At 36.4% G+C, this 13184-nt stretch overlaps 1 protein-coding gene across 1 annotated transcript in view; it reads left to right on the plus strand.

Annotated features, from left to right (window-relative positions):
- LOC106096337 (fatty-acid amide hydrolase 2-A) overlaps positions 1 to 5443 on the plus strand; it is a 70022-nt gene extending 64579 nt beyond the window's left edge. Inside the window, exon 3 of the mRNA XM_013264040.2 lies at positions 370 to 5443. Within this exon, the coding sequence (XP_013119494.2) occupies positions 370 to 1773 (1404 nt within the window). The 3' untranslated portion in view covers positions 1774 to 5443. The remainder of the gene's footprint in view (positions 1 to 369) is intronic.
- Positions 5444 to 13184: the final 7741 nt, after the last annotated feature.

A 13184-nucleotide genomic window follows, 5' to 3' on the forward strand; every position in this document is an offset into this window, starting at 1 on the left:
TTTGCAATCATTTAAAAAATGGTGCACCAGGTATTGTCAGATGTAAACAGCTGTGAACTTTTTATTCAGCATAATTGTTGTTGGTTTATAAACATTTGTGGTCGATCTTATAACACCGTGTGTTGATTCAATTTTATGAACGAATGTGGTCGTTTTGTCAACGCCGTACTGGATTTTTATTATATGTGTACGTAAACTGTCACTAGCGTAGTTAGGAAACGATTTTACCTTAAACATTTTAACGGCATTTTGAGTCGGGTCTGTAGACTTTTATGTGCCACTGTAGTTCCTAAAGTTATTTTCTTAATTCTTTCTTTAATTTCTTTCCTTTTTGTCTAATGATTTTTTTCCCTCCTTTTCTTCTTTCAGGTCAAAAGCAAAGAAGTGGTGGAGGCCTATATAGAGCGATGCAACCAGGTGAATCCCTTGATCAATGCCATTGTAATGGATCGTTTCGAGGAAGCCCTGGAAGAAGCCCGTGAAGTTGATCGAATCATTGCTATGGGTATCAATAGCGAGGAGGAAATGGAGCAGAATACCCCCCTGCTGGGAATACCAGTCACCGTCAAGGAGTCCATAGCAGTCAAAGGTTTGACAAATCAAACGGGTCGTGTCTTTAAAACACCACAGATTGCCAAAGCCGATGCCCCAGTGGTGGAGCAAATCAAACGTTGCGGAGGCATCATATTGCTGGTCTCCAATACACCGGAATTGTGTTTGCTGTGGGAGACCTACAACAATGTAACAGGGCAAACAAGAAATCCCTATGATTTGAAACGTACACCAGGAGGTTCTTCGGGAGGAGAAGCTGCTTTATTGGCCAGTGGTGCTTCGCTATTGGGTTTAACTTCGGACATTGGAGGTTCTTCACGTCTGCCCGCTATGTTCAGTGGTATTTGGGGTCATAAGCCTACACCCTATGCTGTTTCCTTCAAGGGTCATCATCCTACCTCGGATTTTCCAAAGTGGGGAGATTTCTTCACAATTGCCCCAATGACACGATATGCTAAGGATTTGCCTTTACTGTTGAGATGCATGGTGGATCCGACAGGACCCAAGCTAACACTGGAAAAGGAGATCAGTGTAAGTGGCATACGCTTCTTCTTCATGGATAATGATGGTCCTTCGGGCATGATGAGGCCTTTAAGTCGCGATCTGCATGCGGCCATCAATCGAGTGGCCAATGATTTTAAGGCCAAACGGGTCAATATACGTAAAATGAAATGGTCCCTTGACATCTCGCTGTCGGCCATGTTGACCATGAAGAACATAGAGACCATCTACCACAAGACCGAGGAGGGCGAAAGACCCAAGACCATTTGCACAGAGACAGTGAAGTATTTCTTCGGTTGCTCCGACAGCATATTGCCATCGGTGATATTTGGCCACTTGCAGAACTTTATGAAAATCATACCAAATTCAAGGCACAAACATTTGGCCACCATCATTGAGGCCCTTAAGACTGAATTCAAAGAATTGCTGGGCAACGATGGCGTCTTCATCTATCCCACATTTCCAAATACAGCCCATCAGCACTATCAGATCTACCATAAGCTGTTGGAGCCCATGTATATGGCCATCTTCAATACACTGGGTCTGCCAGTGACCAATTGTATGATTGGCCTGGATAGACGTCGTTTGCCCATGGGCATACAGGTGGTGGCGAATCCGGGACAGGATCATTTGTGCTTGGCAGTGGCCAGAGAAATGGAAAGGCGCTATGGCGGTTGGGTGCGGCCACCATCGGAGGATACTAGTAAACGTAGTGAATAGACAAACATATAGTATTAAACTAAATAATTAAAAACAAGCATACACTCTCACACTTACATTAAATCATACATACATACCAGCTTATGTACATCACACCCACATCTTTACACCAAGATGAACATTTAGAAATTTAGGCTATTTCATATAATTTTCTACTTTAATTTTATTCAACAATCAATTTCTTCTAATCATTTAACATCACTTTTTTGTTTTGCATTGTCTCTGTGTTTTTTTTTAATTTTTTGAAATTTGGCGATTGCCAATTTTCATATATATTTCGCTATTTTCGCATATCCATTAAAATTTTAAATTTTAGTATAATTATTCAAATGTGAGGTGGCAAGGGAAAAATGGAATATTTTAAAATGTTCACAACAGATCCCCAAGATTGTGATAATTATTCTATATGGTAACTATGTGTCTATCAAAAACGAAAAACACAAAAATTTTAATTCACATCACCTTAACAATAGAGCAGACCATAGATGTCGATGAAGAATTCTGGCATCAATTAAATTCAAATTTACTGCACAACATTGCTCGATTTAATTGTTGAATTGTGAATGTGATTAAAAACAGCTATATGATATCCTCAAGTTTAAAACAATCACATAATTTATGGGTAAATGCTGTTTACACTGCGCACTAAAACGTGTTTTATGGCTATTTCGTCGTTTACATGCTAAATCTTGTGTGTTTTTAACTTGATTTACCATACAAAACTAAAACCAATTTTAGCTGGATTTATTTTTAAATACCAAATAAATCCGATTTTGTCGCTGAGTAATCGATAAAAGTACCAAAAAATGCAACTATGGTCAACCATACTTCCAGGTTATAAGGCCGCTTTGATAATAGCAAGTTAACATTGTATTTTTTATTATCTAGATTTAATCAATCCAACAAAAAGCACAGGATTTAGCTCTTAAATCTCGAAAAGGGCATAAATCCGGATTAAGTGGCTAATGTAAATTTACCTTTACATTTTTTTGCCCATGAACATTCCACTAAGGAACAGGAGCAAACTTCTCACATATCAATGAGTGCAGTCCGATTCTAGTTTTTAAGCTCAATGCTAAGGAACCTCCTTTTTATAGCAGAGTCCGAACGCCGAGCCACAGTGCGACTCCTCTTTAGAGAGAAGTTTTTACATGGCATAGCACCTCATAAATGTTGCCAGCATTAGGAGGGGAAAACCACCGCTGAACTCGAACCCAGGATTCTAACCCAGGCGTTCAGCGTCATAGGCGGACATACTAACATCTATGCTACGGTGGCCTCGGTGACCTTTACATTAGTTGCCACATACTGTGTTGTCTCCTTGATTGTGTGAGGAACAGAGTTTATTGCGTTAGGCTTTCTTCTAAGCAGGTATGCGGTCTCCAGATTGAGCAGACGATCGGATGCCATTTTTGTATCTTCTCCTCATAAACGAGTCGCCTCAGGTCTTAAAGAATTCAGCTGGTAACCCACCGGCCCCTGGCGCACCTATTCTGTATAAGTGCGCCCGTAGTCCTATGTGACCTGTAATTATAGCGAAAGCCATATCGAACTGCTTCAATAATAGCCTCGTCTTCTCACGACCTAGATTCCCTCATAAAACTTAAGTCGTCCAACCAACCGTTTGACTTTTTTCTCAGTGCTTCATGTGAGTTCGTCGCCCACGGCTTTAAGTCGGATTGCGTCGATCCGAAAGGCTATGCTTTCACCAAGTTTACTGATGGCAGTTCTCAGACCCATACTGTCGATTCATATGTCCTTTCGTCTCCCCCTACTCCGAATCGTGGAACGTGGAATTCTCAGAGAAAGCTTTAATCTCCTTCCAAAACTCCAAGACTGCCTGCAAAAAAAAAATTAATTAGTCATAAACGAAATGTTCGCCAATTATACTACTTTTGTGGAAAACGTTTTGACTTCGTTTAAGATAAAGTCGCAAGATCTTTTATGATAAATTTCAGAATTTGTGATGAATACAAAGTTTTATTGCCCAAATAATGCCATAATTACATAAGACAAGATATTTAGAAGAAGCAAGTAAAAGCGTGCACAGTTTGGCCAGACCGAATCCTGGAAACTCAAGACCATGAATTTTGCTACAAGTTTCCACACAATATGAACTTAGTTGAAGAGAATTGTTGCACTTGGTTATAGACCGGGTTATCAGGTTATACACCGATTTGAACCGTGCACGGCATGATTGTTGGTAGTCGTAACACTACATCCAAAATTTTAGCCAAATTGGGAAAACATTTCGGCTTACAGTAGCTCAAGATGTCAAATCGGGAGATTGGTTTTTATGAGATCTATATCAGGCCATACCCTATACCCCAACGTATAGTGGTGGGCATACAAAAAAAAAAACAAATGTTTTAGTGTGCCCCCTTATTAGAGCTGGCAAACTATCGATAGCCGCAACATTCGATATTTTCGGTAGTTTTAATAATAAATATCGATAGTGTAGATACTATCGTTAATTTCCCATCACCTATATTTCAAACGAAAATTAGTAGTGAAAAGTCTTCTAACCAAAGACGAAACGCGTCCCATAGTGGTTAGTTTGTTGCTATCTTTGGCTTTCCTTTTCCATTTGCAATTTTCGATTATTGAGCTCGTCTCGAAAGAGAAACAAACAAACATTTCATAGTTTAATTGTCGACAATACCACAATAAAAAAATTCGCATCAAAAGGCGCCGCCATCACATCACTGTACTCATCAAAAGTTTCTGCAATTTTATCGTAAACAAAGTCCAAACGTTTTTCGTAAAGAAGTTTACTTGTCGAATAGTTCGTTTATGGCTAATGAATTATTTTTTTGCGTGTATGACATGCTTCTATCTTGTTTCTGCTCTCCCTTGCCTTAAGTTTTATAGCCGCAGTGACTGTCTCATGCTTAATATGCTAGATTGCACTCATCACAAGGTTTGCGATCTAAAAAAATAATTTGAAAAAATTGGTCGACAGAAAGTGCTTAGACCTCCATATTGCTGTTCGAGTGTACCGGGTGAGACATTGGTGCCGCTCCCGAATATTCTTATTTACAAACAATTAAAATTTTGCATTTCAAAATAAAAACATATAAATCAGTTTTCCCTTTCCCTCTTTACTTGACTTTACTGGCATTTCGAAAACTTTCAGCTATCTCAAGCTAAAAAGCCTCTCAATCACTTTTTATTTTGCAATCGAAAAAAAATTGAAAATATTCGATAACAAATGCCTATCGAAACATAGGTTGCCAGTGTACTCATGACATAAAAGCATTTTAAATTATTTCTCACATTATAAACATTAAACTACATTGTAAGATTTCTTTAATCTATATTTCTAAATTCTTCAAAATCTCACACATGTTTAGACAATCATTTTCTTTACCTTCTTAGTAATTATGTATATAATTTTGTTTTTTATTTGTTGTTTGCAATAAATCAAAGATATAGACTTAAGCCCAAAACGAATCCATTAAAAACAACCAAACACACACACTCACATATATGCTTTTATTTTAGTGTAGCGCCACATCACAACTTTATATGTAATTTTTTAATAATGAAACCAATTTTATAGAACCAACAAAAAATTATCGAAAAAAAACAAAATATTTTTTAACTCTGTACATAATTTTTATGAAAATTATTTCAATAAATTTCTTCAAAATCAAAAAATTTAAAATAATGATAGCTTTTCTTTATTTATCAAAATTGTGCAAATATTGATCAAATTAACTGCACCCACCACAGAATCGGACGAAGAAGTTGACCTTCAATGCTAGCAAAGTTTGTAGAACTAGGTATATACTTTTAAGTATACATTTGTGAACATCGTCGTAGCCGTAGACAGGCAGCATTTACGATAGATACGCGATAATTTCTGTACGTACGTATATATGATTGTATGTGTATGCATATATCACAAAATTCAATTAAATTACATTGCTTTTGATTTTGGAGTAAAATGCTATGAAATCAAAATGGAGTGTCCTTTAGTTGTATGGCCATTGAATTATGGAATCAAGCGACTGGCAATTCTAAAACAACAATACAAAGAATGTGTTAAGTGTTTGGATAAAATTATCGATAGCAACTTCAAGCGCCTGGTCGAATTTTATATACCCTCCACGATGGAACGCATTTCTGAAGTTCATGGCACGATTTTTGTTTATAAGTAAGAAACTAAAATGTTATACACAACATAAACAATACATTTCATGAAAATTGTAAGCCATTACAGAAATCTTTTAACAAAACTGCAGATCGGTTTATATGAGATATATTTTTATATATGGACCGATTAGGCACTTTTACAACCTCACCCGGTACCACGCTGTTGACAGTCAGATGGATAGACAAGGCTAGTTCCACTTATAATGCCAAGACGAAGAACATTGAGATTGAGATTAATTTTGATAACTATTTTTACTTCGATTACATTATCCACACTGTGGATAATGTAACAAAACATTGTGAATGGCAATTCCTACGTCAAAAGCAACATAATCCACTTTGTGGATGCCATTATCGACGGTGCGGATGTCATTATCGACGGTGTGGATGCCATTATCGTCGTTGTGGATTCATTATCCTCGTTGTGGATTCATTATCTACGTTGTGGATACCTTATCCACATTGTGGATACATTATCCACCTTGTGAATGCATTATCCATTTCCCACGTTGTGAATACACTTTCCACGTTCTGGATACATTATCCACGTTGTAGATACATTATCCACATTGTGGATACCTTATCCACATTGTGGATACATTATCCACTTTGTGGATATATTATCCACGTTGTGGATACATTATCCACGTTGTAGATATTTTATCCATGTTGTGGATACGTAATCCACGTTGTGGATACATTATCCACGATGTGGATACATTATCCACGATGTGGATACATTATCCACGTTGTGGATACACTATCCACGTTGTGGATACATTATCCACGTTGTGGATACATTATCCACGTTGTGGATGCATTACCCACGTTGTGGATACATTATCCACGTTGTGGGTATATATCCACTTTGTGGATACATTATCAACGTTGTGGATACACTATCTACGTTGTGAATACATCATCCACGTTGTGGATGCATTATCCACGTTGTGGATACATTATTCACGTTGTGGATACATTATTCAAGCTGTGGATACATTTTCCACGTTGTGGATACATAATCGACGTTGTGGGTACATTATCCACGTTGTGGATACATTATCCACGTTATGGAAACATTATCCACGTTCTGGATACATTATTCACGTTGTGGATACATTATTCACGCTGTGGATACATTATCCACGTTGTGGATACATAATCGACGTTGTGGATACATTATCCACGTTGTGGATACATTATCCACGTTGTGGATACATTATAAACATTGTGGATACATTTTAAACATTGTGGATACATTATTCACGTTGTGGATATATTATCCACGTTATGGATATATTATCCACGTTGTGGATACATTATCCACGTTGTGGACACATTATCCACGTTGTGGATACGTTATCCACATTGTGGATACATTATCCATGTTGTGGATACATTATCCACGGTGTGAAAACATTATCCACTACGTTGTGTGGATACATTATGCACGTTGTGGATACATTATCCTTGTTGGGGATACATTATCCACGTTGTGGATATATTATCCACGTTGTGGATATATTATCCACGTTGTGGATATATTATCCACGTTGTGGATATATTATCCACGTTGTGGATATATTATCCACGTTGTGGATACATTATCCACGTTGTGGATACATTATCCACGTTGTGGTTACATTATCCACATTGTGGATACATTATCCATGTTGTGGATACATTATCCACGTTGTGAAAACATTATCCACGTTGTGGATACATTATCCACGACGTTGTGTAGATACATTATACACGTTGTGGATACATTATCCACGTTGTGGATATATTGTACACGTAACCGATACCACGTTGTGGATATATTATCCACGTTGTGGATACATTATCCACATTGTGGATACATAATCCACGTTGTGGATATATTTTACACGTTGTGGATACATTATACACGTAACGGATACATAATCCACGTTGTGGATACATTATCCAAGTTGTGGATACATTATACACGTTGTGGATATATTATCGACATTGTGGATACATTATCTACGTTGTGGATACATTATGTACATAGTGGATACATTATACACTTTGTGGATGCATTATTCACGTTGAGAATACATTATCCACGTTGTGGATACATTATATACGTTGTGGATATATTTTTCACATTCTGAATACAGTATCCACGTTGTTGAGACATTATCCACATTGTGGATAAATTATCCCTGTCATGGATACGTTATCCACATTGTGGACCAATTATTCACATTTTGGATACATTATCCACATCGCTGATACATTATCCACATTGTGGATACATTATCCACATTGTGGATACATTATCCACATTGTGAATACATTATACACTCTGTGGATACATTATCCACTCTGTGGATACATTATCCACTCTATGGATACATTATCCACTCTGTGGATACATTATCCACATTGTGGATACATTATCCACATTGTGGATGCATTATATACATTGTGGATACATTATCCACATTGTGGATACATTATCCACTCTGTGGATACATTATCCACTCTGTCGATACATTACCCACATTGTGGATACATTACCCACATTGTGGATACACTATCCACGTTGTGGATGAATTATCCACATTGTGGATGAATTATCCACACTGTGGATACATTATCCACGTTGTGGATATATTATCGACGTTGTGGATATATTATCCAAGTTGTGGATGCATTATCCACATTGTGGATACATTATACACTTTGTGGATACATTATTCACGTTGAGAATACATTATCCACGTTGTGGATACATTATCCACTTTGTTGATATATCATTCAGGTTGTGGATACATTATCCACGTTTTGGATACATTATCCACGTTGTGGATACATTATCCACGTTTTGGATACATTATCCAAGTTGTGGATGCATTATCCACATTGTGGATACATTATCCACTTTGTGGATATATTATCCACGATGTAGATATATTATCCACGATGTGGATACATTATCCACGTTGTGGATACATTATCCATATTGTGCATAATGTGTTAACGATGTGGATGGCCTTAACTGTGCCGTGAATAACATGGTCAGGTTGTGGATACCATTATCTACGTTGTGGATAACGTTAATTACCTTGTAGATATCATTATCTACTTCATGAATTAATTTAGCTACGACTTGAATAACAGACTCCACTTCGAGAATTTAACTACGTCGTGGGGATAATTATCTAAGCATGGATAATTCTATCCACAGCTCGGATAATAATCGAATTTGAGCAGAAAGACTAAAGCTTTAGTTCACAAAAGTCACTTTAGATGGGAAATGTAGTGACACGACTAAATCGTCTTAGTTTACTACGATTGCAATTACATTTCCTTATTAATATTAAAGGTTTATGTAATGCAACATATTGGCCTGCAATCCAAACTTTGAAACAATTTGTGTTTACAGAAAATATATCATCTCCGGTGAATGGACCATTAATATATTCACCTTATAATCCCCCCAAGGCTCCATGCTCGATATTTTATATATTAGATACTGATCGTCTCTGGAAATATTTGCATTTAAAGTTTAAATTACGTCTAAATTCTGTCAAAATGTTTTTGCCAATTCAAATCTTGATAAACCACCAAAAACTGTTATGACCAAAAATCTTTTGGGCTAAATGTGCCTTTGGAAAAACAAAAACAATAACAAAACCATAAATGTTGTTATTTGTTGTTATTCGCTCTGAGGTTGTTGTTTGGTTTGCAAGTCGATGGATGGTTGGTTGGTTAGTCGGCTGAGTTCTGGTTGAGTGGCACAAGGCCGTTTGTAAAGTGGTAGGTATAGATAGACGATGGTGGTGGTGTAGAAAAACAGGTGGCGCGAGGGGTTTGCATTGCATAATGCCAATACGAAAATGCTCAAATACAAATATGCAAGTCTTTGGAAAATGCAACTATAAAGAGATCATTGGACAGTGAGTTATGGAAATTTTTAAAGAAAATTTATATGAATGGATTCGGATAGGTTATGCTGCATTATGGGGGCCGTCTAAAATCATACTCACACAGACAATTTTTGCCCATTATAGTAAACTAAAGTCGCACATGGGTATCGAACCCACCACACTGGCACTGATCGTCTCGGAGTAAAGAAACTCCAATAGGTTATAAAAATTCGATACAACGCATCTACTGAACTGCTTAAAGTAAGGTTTTTGCAAAATTCCTGGTGTCTGACATACCAAGGTTCAACCCAGACGAACTTAGCGGATTCTCACTTCTTATCCTCTCCTTAACCACTGTATTCAATGCCTTGGTTTGCTTCAGTCAAAAACGCGTCTTTGAAAATTTCTGGTTTTTGTTTCTTTGCATTTGAAAATTTTTGGCAATTTACAAGATTGGCTGGTTACTTTTCATTTGTGGACTTTGGATATACACGGGTGTGTGAGCCAGCCAGCTAGCGACTAAGAAGTTTTTTCTCTTGTTTTTTGGTTCATTAAAAGACATCACATTTATCTTTTTGGTTGGCTACCAAGCCAACACACCTGGTTACGTGTTTTCGTGTGTCTCATGATATATTTGGACCAAACCACAACATAAAAAGTAGGTAGGTATGTAAAAAAATCTATGCCATATCGATTCTAAGGAATTTTAAATTAATAAATGTTAATTTCGTACAAAACCCATAGGATTTGGCTGCCATGCATATTTTCAAGTACATTTGTGGTTGGCATGCTTGGATAGAGGTATTTCAAAATCTAAAATATTGGCATTTGCATTGCACTTGAATTGCGTTTGAACAAAGCATATCGACCCAGAACCCTAGCTTATCTAATATTTATGACGAACTTGAAACACCCTGTTACGGTAAGAGTTTAATTAAGAAATGCGAGTCTGATGCATCTATACCATACCCTACCATTCCATAGAAATAAGAGAGAGCGATTATTGTATTTTTTCCAGTAGTAAAAAATTAAGGTTTTTAATCGATGTTTATGGATGGGAGAATATATAACATAATAATAACAAATGTTTAGTTTGGATGGGCTGCAAAATATACCACCGCAAAGTTCAACGAAATCGAATGTGTTAATTTATGCAATCTGTAACACGTTTTTGCTCTTAAAGGGGATATTAATCAAAACTAAGAATTTTTATGACAACAAATTCTTTTTGTTCAACAAGAGTCTTGAAATCGTTAGAATTCTTCGAAAGACGCCAAAAAAAATTCTCTAATGCTTGCAACGTCACATGGTAGCACCAAGCCAAACCGAAAACTTCGCTTAAGATCGAATATCCTATCATAAAGGCGAGCTAGCCTAAATTTAGGCCTGCTAAAAGATGTTAAGAAACTAATTCAGAAATAATTCACAATGCTATTATAACATTCGTAGCATAGATGATTCACAATAATAACCATGGTTAACAGTTTTTGTCGAATACAATAGTCTCTGTTAACACTATCTCTCTATTATGCTGTGTAGAATGCAGCAGCAGTTAGAACTGTTACCGCGTTTATATGCACATACCTATATAAATATGTATTTGGTGCCTAGCTATTTATTAATTCAGCTTACCAGGTATATTTGGTATAAATGGAGAGAGACCAAGCCAGGTAAAGAAATTGATTGTGCTTCTTCACTAGAAACGATGCATGTGTACGGACACAAAGCAATACAATACCACAAAAGACGTTAAAAACTCTCAGCTTATGTTATGCTTCATAATTAAAAACGAAAAGCAGCTGCCCATCGATCAGGGATGGATTCCATTTTTTCCCCACCGTCATAGGATTGAGGGCATACTAATCTAGTCAATCCGTTTGTAACACTTCTAAACGAATAAAACAATTCCCTTGAAATTTCGCACATATACTTTTTATTGATGTAGGATGTCGTTTAGAATTTAAAATGATCAAAAGCGGCCCTTGTTTAGATATAGCTCACAATTATTATCCGATTTAGCTGAAAGTATGCACAATGACTTTTGCTATGACCTCCAATATTCATGCCGAATCGATTTGATATATGTAGCTGTTTTATAAACCTATGTCTCAATTCTTATCAAAATATAAAAAATATCCATGGGGGTACTTTGCTTGACCTCTCCTTATCATTTTTTTAGGTTTTGCCTTTAAGCGCAGTATGCACCTCTGGCGAATTTTTTGCTACCAAAAGAAATGCATTAACATATCCTAAACGAAGTTTCCGTTACCGGTACCGTTTCCGAAAATTTAATATGCTGGTACGCAGCTCAAATGAAATTTTCTTTGCTTAAAAGGGTGACATAATAGGCATTGGGGAATTTTTCCTAGCAACAACGAATGAAAATTTATGTTTTAATAGCTCCATGCAACATGAAATAAAGTTATTTGAAAATAGAAACAATTAATTACAGCACTTATGTACTTTATTAGCCAAAAATTATTAAAATTTCGCCAAAAATAATAAATAGATGTTTGGCGCCATCTTGTATTTTACACAACCAGTTTTCATTGACGACATAAATGTCTTGGCTGCAACCGAAAATTTCGCTAAAGGTGCATACTCAGCTTTAAAGAGAAACCGTGTAAAGAATTTCACGCATGTGCTTGAGGGAATATTAATTCGGCCCGGCAGAAATTAACCCATTAACGCGGAAAGGGTAGAAAAAGTGCTCAAGAAAAGAGAGTATTGAATTTGGATTGGCGCAAAGAGGACGAAGGAAACTAAAAACTAATTACTAAAATAATTTGCCGTCATATATTGCATCATTGCATTTGATAGTACCTGCATTAAAAAAATAAATTTACAGCGATAAGCCTTCTACTTTTGACAGTAGGTGATTTATGTCAGTCATTAAAATTCGTTTTTTTATCGGTAAATGGTTATAAAATATAAAGATAATATTTTTTTGTTGTAAAAACCTAACGGTTTAAGAAATAAAAAGATTTTTTTAAATTTTTCCTAAAAATATTAAAATTTTGGTATTTTGGTAATTTACCAAAACATTTTTGATGATTTCGCATTCTCTGTAAATAAACCTGACCTTCTAATCTCATAAAATCGGAACTTAGTGATATATAACCGATATTAGACCGATCTCCAGTCTTAAAGTCTTGAGGCAATAAATTGGACATTTGTCATCCGATTTCGGTGAAATTTGGCACTATGAGTTCTGGTAGACCACTACCCATTTTTGTGATTGTTTGTACAGATCGAGACTGCAGGTCCATACTGATCGCTGGACCTAATGGAAAGAGGATGTCGAAGGGCCTAACACAACTCACTATACCAAATGTTGGCGAAATCGGATAATAA

This window comes from Stomoxys calcitrans, chromosome 2, assembly GCF_963082655.1.
Source record: "Stomoxys calcitrans chromosome 2, idStoCalc2.1, whole genome shotgun sequence".
Taxonomy (NCBI): domain Eukaryota; kingdom Metazoa; phylum Arthropoda; class Insecta; order Diptera; family Muscidae; genus Stomoxys; species Stomoxys calcitrans.